Raw genomic sequence first — 12,853 nt, 5'->3', positions numbered from 1 at the left:
GCATGTCATCTACCTTTTCTATGCCTCAGTATCTCTATCTATAAACTGAGGGCAATAATTACACTTATTTTATTGAGTGGTTAGAATCAAATGAAGTAATAATGCATGTGGTAGTGAACTGAGCACAGTGCTTGGCACATTGTAAATGATCAGTAAATGGTGGTTTCCAATGGAGGAAAATTCAGCAAGCTCAAATAGACGTTTGCATATTAATTGTTATTTTTAAAAATATTTAATGTTAAGCTTCAACCCAAAAAGGATTTGCATATAAATATAAAAGGGAAAAATAGCAAATGAAGGATAGGAGGAAAATTAATAAAGAAATTCTATTTATATGTATATTGAGTGGTTATCCGTTATATCTCATCAAATCATGAAAGCAACAGAAATATAAAAATTGTTTTGAGAATGGAATCTGATTCGCCTAGAATACTCCAGCTACCAACAACACTCAAGAACTCTAATGGGGAACTTCTGCACTATTCAATAATTACAATCACTTTAATTACAAGGAAACATTCTTTTTAGTATCCTGATTATGATTTCCCCAGGGCCTGAATAATCTTGTGATTTCCCAGAGCATCTCCATAAAATTAATTACAGTGAGCAATATTAAGTTTGTTAAAGTATCAATACATGTGTTTATGAAATTCTGGTGAGTCACAGTGACAGGCTTTGCAGTCTGTTTGTCCTGTGTGCTGACACTGACACAGTGGGTGTACTGTTTTTTTTTTTGTAAATATTACTTGGATTCATTACCTTGGTTCTGCCAGTTAACTGCCCTTGGATGGAAGTGATATGAAAGAGCTAGTGTCCTTTCAAAGGCTCTTAAAAAACCTCTTATTTATATTATAATAGCAATCATAAAAATGCACTAATAATATGCTTTAATATTCTGATAACAATAAATACATGCTACAAAAAAATGCTTACCATTTTTGAGCAGTTTTTACATGCCAGACACTGTTCTAAACACTTTCTTCTTGGGTAACCTTTGCACCAATCTCCTTAGATATGTTGTTGTCCCCTGGGAACAGATGAGGAAACTGAGGCACTGGAAGTTTAAGTAACTTTGCTTAAGTCCCAGTTAATTTGCAGAGCCTAGGCTGCAAAGGCAGAGAGTCTGACTCTAGAATCTGGCCTCTTAACCTTTATGCTAAACTGCCTCCCAATAAGGTTGGGAAGCACCACCCCCCTGACCTGGAGGGTCACAAGGCATATTGGCATAGTAAAGGCTCTGAGGAGTCCACAGGAGAAACACACAGACACACAAAAACATTTACCTTTGTTTCACCCATTATTTCCCAAACTTAATTGACCATAGGTTCTTTTCCCTCAGAATCTGTAGAAACATGTAGTAAAACAGATTATGGTAGACACTGTCCTTAAAGTATGAATAGAATTCACATAATGATTCACTTGATGTAGTTACATTTTCTTATTAATCTGTGCCTTAGCTATAAGAATAATGGGCTTTTGTGGCTGGAATATAAACCGTTAAAATCATATTTCAACTTTCTCATTTCTCTTTTGGAGAGAGTTTAAATAACATAGACAAGTTCCCATAGTAATAAGAAAAAGCAGTGGCAGTAGCAAGGGCCATAGCTGCAGCAAATGTGTATTGAGTGTTATTCTACGTCAGGTACTGTACTAAACATTTCATCCATGAGAAGGGAATTATTGCCTTTTATCTGATGAGAAAGATAAAGCACACAGCTAATGAGTAGGGAAAAAGGAGATTGGAACCCAGATCTGAATCTTAAGCCCATGCTTTTAACTACTATGTGTAATGAAATTAAAATAACAGGAAACCAGACCCAAGCTGAGTAATATCTTTAGGTTCTTAAAATGGAAGATAGACCATGAGTAGTCGGGATTTGTGGGATGTCTTTTGTCCCAGGACTGCAGTGGAGAGGGATGTATTCCAGGTGTTCTAGTCTGGACTGCTTATATTTTCATTTATTTTATTTTATTTTTTTGTCTTTTTCGTGACTGGCACTCAGCCAGTGAGTGCACCGGCCATTCCTATATAGGATCCGAACCCGCGGTGGGAGCGTCGCTGCGCTCCCAGCGCCGCACTCTCCCGAGTGCGCCACGGGCTCAGCCCTGCTTATATTTTCATATAGCAACTTTGTTATACCTTATGGGTAGATTCACAGGTAGTTCAAAAAGTTTGTGGGAAAAACAGAATTAAAAGATCATGTGACTATTTCCATGAACTTTTTTTGTTCTTAAAGACCTCAGTTGGCTTTATTGCAATTTTAGAATCGGGCATCACATTATTCTATAAAATAGAACTGAAGATCCCTCATATATGTATTCAACAAACATTAGAGTACCTACTTTGAACCATAGAACTCATGGAAACTTACAGATTTTATGGTGCGCTGTGAATTAAATCAGCATTTGTAGGCTAATCTTAGAACCTAACCACCACATTTAAAATTTTCTTGATAAGAAAATGTATGCTCAATTTCAAACAGTCAACCTAAAAATAAATATTAAAAGTACAACTTGCTCACGGTTGTTACCTGCCTTGATCTTAATGGCAAAATAATTAGTAAAAGAACATATAACCGTTACTGTATGAATGATTAAGTTTTAATACATGCATGTTGGTGTACAGTCTATTGTTATACTCATGGGTATTTCAAATTCTGGACCTCCAAACTTCTAGAGATTAATGAAGTTGCTTTTGGATGAGATTAGTGAAGAAGAAAGTCAATTTACATAGGAACATAATCATTCATTACATATGGTGGCTTCATGATTTATACAACTTATATTTACAACCTGGTTCTAACTAATGCAAGTTTAAAAATTAATCTTTCGTGAATGAAACTAGACGAGATCTGTGAAGACTTTCATGTTTTCAGTTGTGCTTCATTAAAAGCAGTGGGGAAGAAAGTGGATATTATGTGCGTCTGTTTAACGAGATGTTTAGCACACGTAGGATTTTAATATTCACTAGAGGAAATCAAGCAGACTCACTAAACATTGCTGATAAATTGCAGGAAATGTTAGCAGAGACATTTATTATCAACCTGTAAAATCCTGGAAAATAATTCTGCTGTGGTGTGACGTTTTGATGGAACTGCTGTTTTTCAGTGGCAAGGGAGGAATGAGAGACACCTGCCTGGACTACAATTTGAGAGCAGCGTTTTCTTTGGCAAAGTCTATTTCATTTCTGGGAATTTCTGGTTGGGAGGAAGGCCATGGGGGCATACACACATGGCCCACATCAGAGAAGAGCTTAGGATGGTTCATTAAACTCCTAATTGTTTAGAAATTCAAGTCAAACTGTTTGAAATGGTGACAGAGAAGTAAGACTTGTCATTCAGACACAGGGCTTCTGCACACCTCCTAGCTGGACAATGTCTTCTCTAGGGCCTTCATTTCTTTATGCTCTGCTCCTCCCTGCAGAGTCCTCGAATGCCACCTTGCTGACCAACGCAGAGAAGATTGCCACCATCACCACCACACACACCCCTTCTCAGCAAGGGGCCCAGGAGACAAGGTCAGACGTGGCTTTTGTTTCTTTTGTTAGTTTTCAAGGGGAAAAAGGAACTCTGGGCATGACAGTACATGTCTTTGATTCTTTTTCAGTTTTCCTGTTGGTTGCTCTTACATTTATTTCTCTCACTTTGGCAGGAATACCACCAAACCAAAGCAGGAATCTCAGTTTGAGTTCAAAGCACCCCAGGCCACACAGGTGAGGGCCGTTTCTTTCTTTTCTCTGTGTACTTTGCACATGTCCTTCCAACTTTCTGAAGCTATTTTTACAGGGTATTTTTATAAAGACACCCTTAATTTAAAATAAATAAGTTTTTGTGAGATGATTTACCAAATATGTACTCATGTCTGATTGTCTAGGAAGTAACATTTTATTTTACTACCTTTGAAAAATATTCTAGATATCCTCTTCTAGTGTAAAAAAAAGAAAAGAAAAGCCTTAAATGTCACAAGTATTGGCGATCAGAGAAGGAGCAGAGCAGCTAATGTATTCATAAATGTGTTTCTGCAAGGAGAATGTCTCTTTGATAAGGTGTTTCTCAGGCTTGTGAATTTCACATGAGACCCATAAAGCCTGTCCCTCAGGATAGTAATTGAGGGTGCAAAAATCATAGCAGGTGAAACAAATTTGGGAAACACTGGGTGATACAAAGTTAAATAGGTTCCTTTTTTTTACTGGCTGCCTTATAGCCTTCAGTAGTTCATTCATAATTCTCCTTGACCAGGATGGGAACCATTCCCAGGAGTGTAGAGGTGCTTGTTGGTATCCTAATGATGGCCACTGCTAGCCTGTATGGGGCATGGGTCGGGGGCCTGAATATCCAGCAATAAATGGGGTGGTATCATATAATGAGGAGTTTTCCTGTCCCAAATGCAAGTTGCAGTCTCACTGATGAAATTTTAATACATGCATTTGTATTAAATACATGCATGTATATAGGCATGCTCATGAATGTTTTCAAATTCTGGATCTCCAACTTCTGAGACTAATGGAGATTAATGAAGATGATTAATAAACAATTAAGAGTCACCAAGAGGGGGTTAAAGACTGTGCCTTTTTGTCCAATCGATAAATAATGTTTGGGAAGAGATGGAAAGAAATGTATGTGGATATCAGTTCTACCAGAATGACTGCATTTAATTTGTTTAAACAGGAGCAAGACTTTTACACTGTGGAACTGGAAAGAGGAGCCAAGGGATTTGGCTTTAGTCTTCGAGGAGGCCGAGAGTATAACATGGACCTCTATGTTCTACGCTTAGCAGAGGATGGTCCTGCAGAAAGGTGTGGAAAGATGAGGGTGAGTAGGGAGAGGAGTCTGGAGTAGATGTAAATAAGCCCTCTGCATTGACTTCTTGACTGATGTAGTTGGAATGTTCATTTAAATTACGTTTTCTACAGCTTTCAAGACACACTAAATGCATAACTCCCACCCTACCATATATTTCTCCCTAAAGCTTAGTTTGTTGGAGCTGCTTAAGTTAGGTATGCCCTTCCAAGTCATTGGGGTTGAATGAAGGAATTAAAATTACTTATATTAAAGTAGATTATTTTCTGAATGCCATTTCCATAGTTGTGCTTAACTCATGAGGCAGGCACATCACTTCACAGGAATTCCTGGGTACCCCAGGATACTTAGAGAACCATGTGACCCCACAGATTCTGGGTGGCAAGCTCCATTCATTCTCTAGCTGATCACCAGCTGTCTTACCCTAGGTGCAGAGAGAGCACATTGACTCTGTGTCAGCAAAAGGCCAGCGGCTCCATGGTCTGAACATTCAAAGTTACTCTAAAGCCGTGAAAGCTGAAAATTTTATTTTATTTTATTTATTTATTTTTTTGTCTTTTTCATGACCGGCACTCAGCCAGTGAGTGCACCGGCCATTCCTATATAGGATCCGAACCCGCGGCAGGAGCGTCGCCGCGCTCCCAGCGCCGCACTCTCCCGAGTGCGCCACGGGCTCGGCCCTGAAAGTTTTAAATGTACAAATGCCAGAAGTCCATGCTGCTCTGTTCCACTGTCTAATATCTGTTATTATGAATGAATGTGTTTCTCTCCTGGGCAGATGAGATGATTAAGAAAAGATCATTCATCTACTCACTATAGATAGGTCACACAGATTGAGACATGCACATGTGACAGCCATTTGCAACAAATTAAAAGAAATTAAGACAGATCAGGAAAGGAAAAAAATGAATGAAATTGAGCCTGAGCAGAAAAAGAAAAAAACTGATCAAGGGTGAGGAATTTAATACTTACATTTAAGCCATAATTTTGATTTTTAAGTTCTTTCAGACTGATTTTTTTTTTTTTTTTTTTTTTTTTTGGCAAATTGTTGACCAACAAATTTATTTATTTAGTTAGTTACATTTTTTTCTTTATTAGCATATTCAGTCTTATGAATTGTGATATTTCTTTTTGCCCTTTACCTGATCTATCACTTCTCAAACCCCCTCCCTACCTACCCACTATCTCTAGTATCCTTAGGTTCTCTCCTCAGACTGAGTTTTTTAATGCTTTTTTTTTTAAACTGAGAAATCAGACTGTGTGTGTGGTTTAAGAAAATTAAGCAGTGAAAAATGGTACATAATAAAAATGCAGTTTCTAGGGTCAAACAGTATACTAGTTCCTTATATATCTTTCTTTCCTTTTGCATATACATGCACAATTTGTTCATATACAAGGGAAGATATTCAGTGGTATATATTCCTTTTGTTTGAATTTCAAACACATGGGGTCTGCTTCCCTTGGTCTTTAATCACTTTTAAAAGTTTCTGATTGAATGAAATATCGTTATCATGATATTTTCTATAATTGTGCATAGTTCCCAAGAAACGTTTACCTGTATTATCCAATTTGATCCCTGCAGCTTGGTAGACATGGGTTTTGTTATCATCCCCTTCTACAGATGAGAAAGTGGACTCCATGAAATTAAAGGACTTGAGCAAGATCGCTTCATTAACAAGTGAACAAATTCAAATTCAGGGCTTTTTAGACTCTAAATCCAGTGCTTTTCCTCTTCTTCCTCCTAGAATATAAGGTTCATGCAAGAAGGGATCTGGCCTGTCTTGTTCATTCCTTTGTCTCGAGTGATTAGAATAGTGGCTGACACAGAGTAGATGCTGCAATGAATGCGTCAACCATGGTCTCATCTGAAGGCTCATCTGGGGATGGGTTTGCTTCTAAGCTCACTCACATGGTTATCAGGATTCAGTTCCTGTTGGACTGTGGGCTGCAGCTCTCCCTCATTTCCTTGTCATGGGACTCCACAGGGCAGCTCACAACATGCATCAGAGTGAATAAGTGAGAGAACGCAAGAGGGCAAGTAAGACAGAAGCCAAAATTGTTTTGTAGTCTAATCTTTGCACTGACATCATGTTTGCTATATTCTGTTTGTTAGAAGCAAGTCCAGCACACATTCAAAGGGAGGGGGATTACACAGGATGTGACTACAAGGAGGTGGGCGTCATTGTGGCCACCCTGGAAGCACCCTACCCCACCCTCCTTCCCTCAAAAATTAATGTTCCCCTTTCTGCTTAAGTTTTTTTTTTTTTTTTCCTTAGCACTTACCACTATTTGGCATATGTGTATTTTTCTGATTTTCCTTGTTAATTGTCTTTCCCACATTAAAATGTAATCTCTATGAGGGCAGGGATTTCTGTTTGTTTTTTTTCATTGCATCCCAAGCCACACATTTTCTGGAACATGTTTAATACTTATTGGGTGAATCAGTCAATGAATTTTCCATCTCACTTTGTTGTCTCTTGCTTTGGCAGATTGGTGATGAAATTTTAGAGATCAATGGCGAGACCACCAAAAACATGAAGCATTCTCGGGCTATAGAACTGATTAAGAATGGTGGCCGCAGAGTGCGTCTGTTTCTGAAACGGGGAGACGGCTCAGTACCAGAATATGGTGGGTCAAACTATGAAAACATTCCTTCCTTCCCTGGCATGACTCCATGAATTTGTCTCCAGAACGGCAGCAGGAAAGTCTTTTTTGTTCCCCCCGTTCACCAGTGTCTTACCAGCCTCTCGTACCATGTGATTATTTGCCTCGCTTGTCCTGAAATCTCTACACATTTCATCCTTTTGCTTGCTTATGTGGACTGGGGCATGGCTAAGACAAGATCTTTGTAGCCCCCTTTCTGATAATCAGAGAGAACATTTTGTCTAGTCCGACCAAGAGCGAAGGAATGTTTGTTTGAACTGTGCCAAACTGTTTCTCAGATCCAATTGTTAGCACAAAATGACTATATACTCCTTTTAAGAAGCAGGAAAGCAGGTTTCCTGAGTGATATGTTGAGGCACAATTTTTTTTTTTTTTTTTGGTTACTTAATGTTTTTATTTAAGAGGCGTGAAATTTTGAGATGATTTGGGGGCTTTGTTCACCTCCTTTATGCTCTGTATACAACACTTCTCCATCCCCCCACTGGTCTGTTACCCCAAATCAGACCGCCTGAGCCCACTACTATAAAACAAAAACTGTTGATATAGTAGCCTTATGTTTTTAAATGATAAAGGATGAAAGAGATTCCCAGTGCTCATCATGAGGGAAACATGTTTCTATACCTTTCCTATGAGGAAAGCCAGGTTATACATAGAATTCCTTTGTCATATCTTTAGACATGATTTGAGTAGATGGCAATGATCTTTGCATAGCTTAGTGTTCTGATGGCAAAATATTGTATATTATAATACTGTCCTGTTTATTTGAGTTTCTTGTTTAAAATTAAAAAAATAAATAAAAAAGCTATGCCCTAGATGTAGGGCTTTTTTTCCCAACCAAAGGTCTACAAAAGTTTCTATAGAAACTGTGATTGAATGCTCCCCATATACATTGGTCCCCTTTATTAGGGATTTATCTGTTATCACCCTTTTTTTCTGAAAGTTGTTCTGCACAATTCCCAGTTGCATTTTTGGACTGGATGAGATGCTTCATTCAGATGCAGCTCAAGGAGAAGGATAGCTCCTTTGAAGGGCAGCCTTCCCAGGTGTTGGACATGGTACAGGTGCAAAATACGAGGGGTCCAAGGTGGAGGGAGGGTGAGTATCAGACAAGGCCCCTTTAGACATGGCCAGCCACAGGGGAAGTATTTTGACAACATTAGGATACCATGGTTGTGCACTGTACTGAACTTCTGACCACTAGGTGTATCAATGCCACTGAAACTGTGTAACGTTGTCTCCCTTCTCTGTCTTCCCTATGCTTCTGTTGGATGTGATATTTCATTTGAGAGTCATCGTCAGTAACCTGTGTACCTTCTCAAAACCTATGTCTGTTGCACTGAGGATGAAAATCCAACACTAACAAATGTTCTTTGGGCTAAAAATAAAGATCATTTAAATACACGGTTTTCCAAGAAGGGTTGAACATGCCAGGGTCATGCTGCTGTAATGTCTCCATGCGTCATTTGGACTAAATCTCTCTAATTCTATTGATTAGAGTCACAAATGGGTTATAATATGTTAAGTTCCAATATTTTTCTTACTTGATTGGAACCTGCTTCTCTGTGAGGCTATTTTTGTAATGAGTTTTTTGTACTTAATTTACCTGCCGCGGTTTCGGGGGGGATGGGAGGGGCCTTTGTTCTTCTGTTGTTTATTGTTAATGCTCTCCTATGCCAGCCTGTCATTGTTCCAGATGTTTGAAAAAACAAAACAAACAAACACAAAAAAGGATGCATCTGTTGTCTGGGTTCTCGAGTCACCTTACGGCTGTCTAAAAACGTCACTGTTCCGATTGCGGTCTCTGCAGCCTTATTTGAGTGTTGCCTTAGACTGTCTGACTGGACAAATAAACTCTCTTTGCCCTATGTTAACAAATGCAGATTTTTTTTCTTTTCTCTTTGTTATAGGGAATCTAAACGTTCAACTTTTTCTCTTTCTCTCTTTCTCTTTCTCTCTGACTGTTCTTGGTGCTGGGCCCTCCCTTCTACAGCGATGATACCTCCTAATATCGCTGCATGTATGAGAAATGAAAAGCTCGGGGAGGCTTGCTTCTACCTTATGGGCCATAATCAAACTACGGTTTGTAGCTCAATCAATACTAGGTGTTTCTGTGCTGTGGCCTAATTTCCTCATTGCTTCTGCTTAGCTCTATTTTGATATGTTTGGCAATTCATTCTGAGCACCCTGCGTTCTTTGAATTGTAAGTACACCACTGACCCTGTTAAATGTTGCTCTCCCTTATCTTAAGAGTAGGCCTAAGAATCCAAGGTTAGATTTACAGTAGTGCTCTAAGTACCTTCCCTCACCCAGATCTGCAAATGACTTTTGTTAAGCATCTGTGTTCATTCTAGTAGCCTACCCAGCCATCCCTTAGAAAGAATGAACCTTACTTCTATCACAGAGCTCTCACTTAGGTAGATAGGGCCTTGCAAGATAATGAGATGATGAGATTTCCTGGTGGGTCCGGTATCTCTTAGCAAACTGCAGCCCATGGGCCAAATCCTGTCCACAGCCTGTTTTTGTGAGTAAAGTTTTATTGGCACATAGCCACGCCTGTTTCTTTTATGTGTTGTCTTTGTCTGCTTTTGCACCACAATGGCAAAGTTAAATAGTTGCAAGGAACACTGTGTGGCCTGCAAAGCCCAAATATTTACTATCTGACCCTTTAGAAAAAGCTTACTAATCCCGTACTCTAGGCTATATTCCTCTTTTGTTAAAACCCACCTAGGTTTTGGGAGCTCATTCATGGAACAGATTAATTGCTTAATATTAACCTTGATGCCTCATGAAGGATCCTTAAAGAGTTCTAGTGATTCATTCCTTCGTCTCTGACTGTCACACGGGTCCTCCCTCCACACTGCAGCACATCATTTCAGGCACCTTACCTGGAATGGTATAATGTGTATAACTCGTTGGATTCAGTTGCAACAAAGCATCTCTGCTTTGAAAAGAGCTCCCATAAATTCAGGACGCTGCCTAAAACATTTGCAGTGTCATTTCACATAGTTTAATAATAATAAGTAGCAGTCTTCATGGACTGCTCTGCTTTTAAGTCTGTAAATATCTTGATGCTATATGAAGCAGTCCGGTCACTCCATAGCTCCTAGATGTCATCAAGACTGCTTCATATAACACAAGGAAAAAGTGTCTCTAAACATGAAGATTTTTACCTAAAAACCTCTCTTCCCCTCCCTTTGATCTGTTAGAAAACTCCACATTTTAAAACCAGTTCCTTATTCTTAAATTTACACAAAAATGAGAAAATAGTTGAATAACACGCACATAGGTAGAGAGAATAGTTTAATGGACCCTCACGTACATGTCATAGTTGCTGACGATCATAACCCTCTGGCCAACATGTTGCCTTCATAATCTCCTTTGCCTACCACAATGGATTCTTTCTTACAACAGAAGTATACCTTGCATATATGGTAAAATGCATAAATCCTAAGTGTACAGTGCGGTGGATTTTCCACCTCTCTAAGTACCCGTTTAATGACCACCCAGACAAGATGTACACAATTTCCATTCCCTAGAAAGCTGTGCTCATGCCCTTCCAAGTCAATACCCCAGATTATGTTTAAGCAGAACAAAACAAGTATTCTTTAAAGAAAAGAGTATTTTCTTTCTTGGGGGCAGGGGAGTGGTGGGCACAGGGAGAAGGATTAGTGGGTGGGGAGAGAACAGCAAGGAATGGCTGAGGTGGGGAAGTTTTGATACTTCTAGAGAGACTATTTGGGTTGGGCCTTTAAAGAACGAAAGTTCTTTAATCTGTGTGTTGAGAGAACAGTCAGCTAGATGCCGAAAGCCACAAGTACTAGTTTTTAATCCTAACTAGTTGCATTTCTACTGAAATTAACCAAGATCCAGTTGGCTGTGGTCCTGAGTGCTGTCACAGTTGTTTGCTTGTTGTGACTAATGAGGTGTCAGGTGTGGGTGGGAGCGGGGGCCAGGAGCCGAAGGTCCTTGTACCAAACTGTTGCTCTCGTGTTTTGTCCTCGCAGACCCCGGCAGCGACCGGCACGGCCCCCCCACCTGTCCACCAGGTGTTCCGGAAGTGAGGGCCGGGCCCCCGGAGCGGCGGCCACGTGCGGCCCTGGAGCCCAGCTACCCTCCCGACCTTCACAGCTCATCACTCCACGGGGAAAAGCGCGCACACGCGAGACACGCGAAAGGCAGCAGGGAGCACAGCAGACAACCCAACGAACACCACACCTGGAATGGCACTTCTAGAACACCCGCCGGCGGGGCCTGCCGACCCACGGACCGGGCCCCGGAGGGACGGAGAGAGGCCCCGCCTGAGCCGGCGGCGACCGATGGGCCCAAGAGGAGGTCCCCGGAGAAGCGGAGGGAAGGCACCCGCAGCGCCGACAACACCCTGGAGAGGAGGGACAGGCCCGAGCGGAGGAGGGACGCTTCTCCCGAGAGGAGGCGGGACCGGTCCCCGGCCCGCAGGAGGGACGGCTCGCCCGGCCGTCGCAGGAGGTCCCTGGAAAGACTGCTGGACCAGAGAAGATCCCCGGAGCGCAGGAGAGCGAGCTCGCCCGACAGGAGAGCCAAGTCGAGCGACCGCAGGCGGGCCAGGTCCCCCGAGCGCAGGAGAGAGCGGTCGCTGGACAAAAGGCACAGAGAGGACAGAGTCAGCCACCGAGAAAGGGAAGAGGCCAGTCTGAAACAGGACGCCGGCAGAAGCTCCAGACCGCCCCCGGAGCAGAGGAGGCGGCCTTACAAAGAATGTAGCACCGACCTCAGCATCTGAGACTCCAGCTCACACTCCAGCCTTTACCGTGTCAAAGGTTCTAAGACGAAGGTCACAAACCTGAAATCAAAAATCTAGTTTCTTACCTAAAGAAGCATCCCACACCCGATGAACCTATGAATGCCACAAACATTTTATGCATTTGAAATCTTATAAGAAAAAAGTATCTATGAAAAAGTGTTGTGCCTGGTGTATAATATTAAAGAAAGTATTTTTAAATGCATACTTTTTGGGAAATTATTTGCCAAATGCTGGCCCCAAGGGATATAAATTTTGTTTCTACATAAACTGTAGAATTGTCAAGAAGTGTTCCCTTTTTTGGGCAATCTTTTTCTCTCCTGGTTAAATGGGGCTGTTAGTCATTTTCTCTAAGTAAGGGAAATTATTAAGTTTAATTAATTCGATATAGATTGTTATGTAACAAAGTAGTGCTATACTGTAGTCAGGAGTTTTTCTTAAAAGCAAAGAGCAAAAAGGCAAACTTCTGTTTGTAAAACCTGAGGATCACTTTGGGATTAGGATTGCTGATGATCCTAAAATTAAGCAAACTGTATATGAGACTACTGTTGCAAATGAAGGATATTTATAGCTAAACTACACAGCACAAAGAAATTTTATGTTCTTGAGTTAT

At 40.7% G+C, this 12,853-nt stretch overlaps 1 protein-coding gene across 9 annotated transcripts in view; it reads left to right on the top strand.

Moving 5' to 3' along the window:
• MAGI1 (membrane associated guanylate kinase, WW and PDZ domain containing 1) overlaps positions 1-12,471 on the top strand; it is a 585,689-nt gene extending 573,218 nt beyond the window's left edge. For 8 of the 9 annotated variants that reach the window (XM_063113321.1, XM_063113319.1, XM_063113326.1 and 5 more), the window contains 6 exons: positions 3,424-3,517; positions 3,652-3,712; positions 4,668-4,811; positions 7,289-7,427; positions 9,454-9,542; positions 11,468-11,613. In XM_063113321.1, coding sequence (XP_062969391.1) covers positions 3,424-3,517; positions 3,652-3,712; positions 4,668-4,811; positions 7,289-7,427; positions 9,454-9,542; positions 11,468-11,524 — 584 coding nt within the window. In that variant the 3' untranslated portion in view covers positions 11,525-11,613. Of the gene's footprint in view, positions 1-3,423; positions 3,518-3,651; positions 3,713-4,667; positions 4,812-7,288; positions 7,428-9,453; positions 9,543-11,467 lie in introns of all 9 variants that reach the window. The other variant, XM_063113324.1, reaches the window with a different exon arrangement.
• Positions 12,472-12,853: the final 382 nt, after the last annotated feature.

Source organism: Cynocephalus volans, chromosome 11, assembly GCF_027409185.1.
Source record: "Cynocephalus volans isolate mCynVol1 chromosome 11, mCynVol1.pri, whole genome shotgun sequence".
Taxonomy (NCBI): domain Eukaryota; kingdom Metazoa; phylum Chordata; class Mammalia; order Dermoptera; family Cynocephalidae; genus Cynocephalus; species Cynocephalus volans.
Note: the sequence above shows the minus strand (reverse complement) of the source record. Positions and strands in the feature narration are given on the sequence as shown.